The 3,006-nt window shown below is 39.9% G+C and overlaps 1 protein-coding gene across 1 annotated transcript in view; it reads left to right on the top strand.

Moving 5' to 3' along the window:
• LOC111673187 (uncharacterized) overlaps window positions 1–2,692 on the top strand; it is a 20,020-nt gene extending 17,328 nt beyond the window's left edge. The window contains exons 10-12 of the mRNA XM_087169758.1: window positions 7–172; window positions 1,036–1,082; window positions 1,507–2,692. Of these exons, the coding sequence (XP_087025884.1) occupies window positions 7–172; window positions 1,036–1,082; window positions 1,507–2,039 (746 nt within the window). The 3' untranslated portion in view covers window positions 2,040–2,692. The remainder of the gene's footprint in view (window positions 1–6; window positions 173–1,035; window positions 1,083–1,506) is intronic.
• The last annotated feature ends 314 nt before the right edge of the window (window positions 2,693–3,006 follow it).

The following is a 3,006-nucleotide window of genomic DNA, read 5'->3' on the forward strand; positions in this document are numbered from 1 at the left end:
TGTCAGGTTGCATGGTCACTGAGACAGCCTGTGGTTTTCTGGCCTCAGCTTTGAAATCCAACCCCTCCCATCTCAGGGAACTGGATCTCAGCTACAACCATCCAGGAGACTCTGGAGTGAAGCTTCTCCTTGAGCTGAAGGATGATCCACAATACAAGCTCAGCATACTCAAGTAATTATAATCTCAGCCATGTTTTAAACTGTTAACCAGACATATATTTGTCAAACCAACCAGTTATTCTTCATCCTGTAAGTCTTTTCTCTTTTTAAACCAAATCAAAGCATTTCAAAACACTTCTGATACACCAGAAATCTTACCTTTGTGCCAAATGTCCAAGTTGGTATTCAATTATGGAATGGGCTCATTGTTGCCCCTAGTGTCCATTGGGAGAAAAGACACCAAGTCACAACAGTTCAATTTCTTGTTTTACAAAGGAAAATACCAAGGATGAAGATACACTGGTAGGTTTGGTAAATGGATGTCTGGTTAACTGCCTCACCTCTGTTAAAGATCATTTCACAGCTCCCTGAGCTTTTCTATGGGAGCTTCCTGGACTGTGTCCCACACAGTGAATGAGACAGTCCTGAACGGGCTTTAGTAACTTAATTGTAGTCTACTAGAGTTTTGACTTTTCTTCTGAACTGAGAAAAAGGTGCTTAAGGATTACTTCTACAATCCATTATATTAAAACGAGTTTACTGTCAGTTTTACACCAGAGCTACTGTGCAAGGACCTTAAAGACAACAGCAACAATAAAAACACCTTACAGAGATATAGTAAATATATTCTAGTTACTTCTAATGTTTAGATTCAAGTTAAGATAGTCAAGGGTGCCCTATTATTGAACTGAACTTTAGTAAAATGTAGTCATGTACAATAGCACCACAGGTTGGCTGACAGTAACAATAGATGCATATACTCTAGATTTACCGTGGACAGGTCTGATACTCTGCTAGCAAAGGTTTTGAGAGCAACAGTGTTGGTTACCTGGTTGTTCTTTGTCAGAAGATTTTAACCTTCATTTTTCTCTGCAGTGTTGAACATGGTGGAAAACGCCGGATGATACCAGGATTCAAGAAATGTAAGTAAGCAAAGCATGCAGCCGGAGGTATATGCAGGTTTTCAGAGAACAGCAGTTCTAGATTTCTTATATTTCAACAAACTTTACCCTGTAATGGACTAATAAAAAACTAACTAATACAACTAGCTATAACTAACTAAGACAGGACAGTTATACTAACCGTTTGGGTTGTGGATGGCTTTCATTGTGAAATCAAACATTTCTGTCACTGAGGCATCCGCACATTTTTTATTGGAAGAATATTGACTATTCTTCTTTGAGGGAAAGCACTCTGAACAACAAACACAACTTTATCCGACACATTTCTTTGTCACCTGCTGACTGGAGTGCTGTGCAGCAGCATTGTGCTTAGTGCTGCCAGAGTGACCACAAGCTATATTGTTAAAGTCTATGCTGCTGAAATGATTTGTTTCCTTACCTCCAGATGCTTGTGAGCTCACTTTGGATCCCAACACAGCCCACAAGAACCTCCGTATCTCTGACAGGAACAGAAAGGTGACCTGGGTGGAAGAGGAGCAGTCGTATCCAGATCATCCAGAGAGGTTTGATCAGTGGCCACAAGTGCTGTGTGAGAAGGGTTTAAATGAGCGCTGCTACTGGGAGTTCGATGTGTTGAAGCCCTTCAACATTGGGGTGACATACAGAAGCATTGAGAGGAAAGGGGATGTGAATGATTGCAAGCTGGGACGCAACAACAAGTCTTGGAGTCTTAATTGCTATAATGCTGGTTGTTTTGTTCTGCACGGCAGCGAGCGTATCACTGTATCTTCCCTCTCCTCACGCTCTAGTCGGGTGGGGCTGTATCTGGATTGGCCGGCTGGCACTCTGTCCTTTTACAGAGTTTCCTCCGACAGTCGGATTCGCCTCCATACCTTCAAAACAACATTTGATGAGCCCCTCTATCCTGCTGTTGAACTCCGCACTCATTCCTCTGCATTACTTTGTAAGCTAACATAAAGAAACTTTCACCGCACCACATGACTGATCTTATGCGTAGATTTGCATAAGGTCGTGAAATGTCCTATACGAGCAAGGGACTACTTACTTGTTATTCCCAATATTTTAAGCAATCTAGACTTCACATTTTAGAAACCACGCAGGGTTAACTGCTCCTATCTTTTAGTATGAAAAGACAAGTATAAAGACTGAGATAGTACTATTTGGGAGCAAAGACAGAAGGTTGCAACTTAGTGCTTACCTGGAGTCTAGAGCATTAAAACCTATGTTAAAAATCTGGGATGGAGATCTTAGTTTCAGTGACCACATCAAAGCTATAACTAAATTTGCATTTTGGCGTCTCAAAAACATAGCTAGTGTCGGACACTTTTTGTTGAACCAAGACTTAGGTCTGGGCTATAAATATAAATGTAAATATATTTCTTACCTGTTCAATCGAAACCTTACATGTCTGTAAGATCTAAACAGGGTGAAATGGCTTTCAGCCAGAATGCTGCCTACAGCTGGAACCAGCTCCCAATGGAGATCAAATCAGACTAAACTGTAAATGGCTTCAATACTCCACTGCCTTCATCGAATCTTGTGCTTTAATGAGATACTACCTATTTTATGATCTGTTTTCATACCGTTTTCTTATTATACTTTTTACTTTATTTTTTATCCTTCTTTTATTTCCGTGTACCATATTGAATAGCCTCTGTCTATGATAATGTGCTATACACAAATTTGTCTTGCCTTATCAGTCATATACTCAATTTGTATAGCAAGGAAAATTGAGGGTATTATATCATTTATATACAGTGTCAGTTCTCAAAGTCAAACATGTGGCCTGGCAACTCCAGATGCCATTATTTCCCATAAAAAGTCTAAACTCATAGATGTATTCACACTGCGAGAAACTCCTGATATCTGATTTGCTGTGTGAGATTTAAGTTGTAGACTTAAACCTTTAAACATATGTGCATGT

Source organism: Seriola lalandi, unplaced genomic scaffold (assembly GCF_002814215.2).
Source record: "Seriola lalandi dorsalis isolate HSWRI2012SDOR001 ecotype SW California unplaced genomic scaffold, Sedor1 jcf7180002054913, whole genome shotgun sequence".
Classification (NCBI taxonomy): domain Eukaryota; kingdom Metazoa; phylum Chordata; class Actinopteri; order Carangiformes; family Carangidae; genus Seriola; species Seriola lalandi.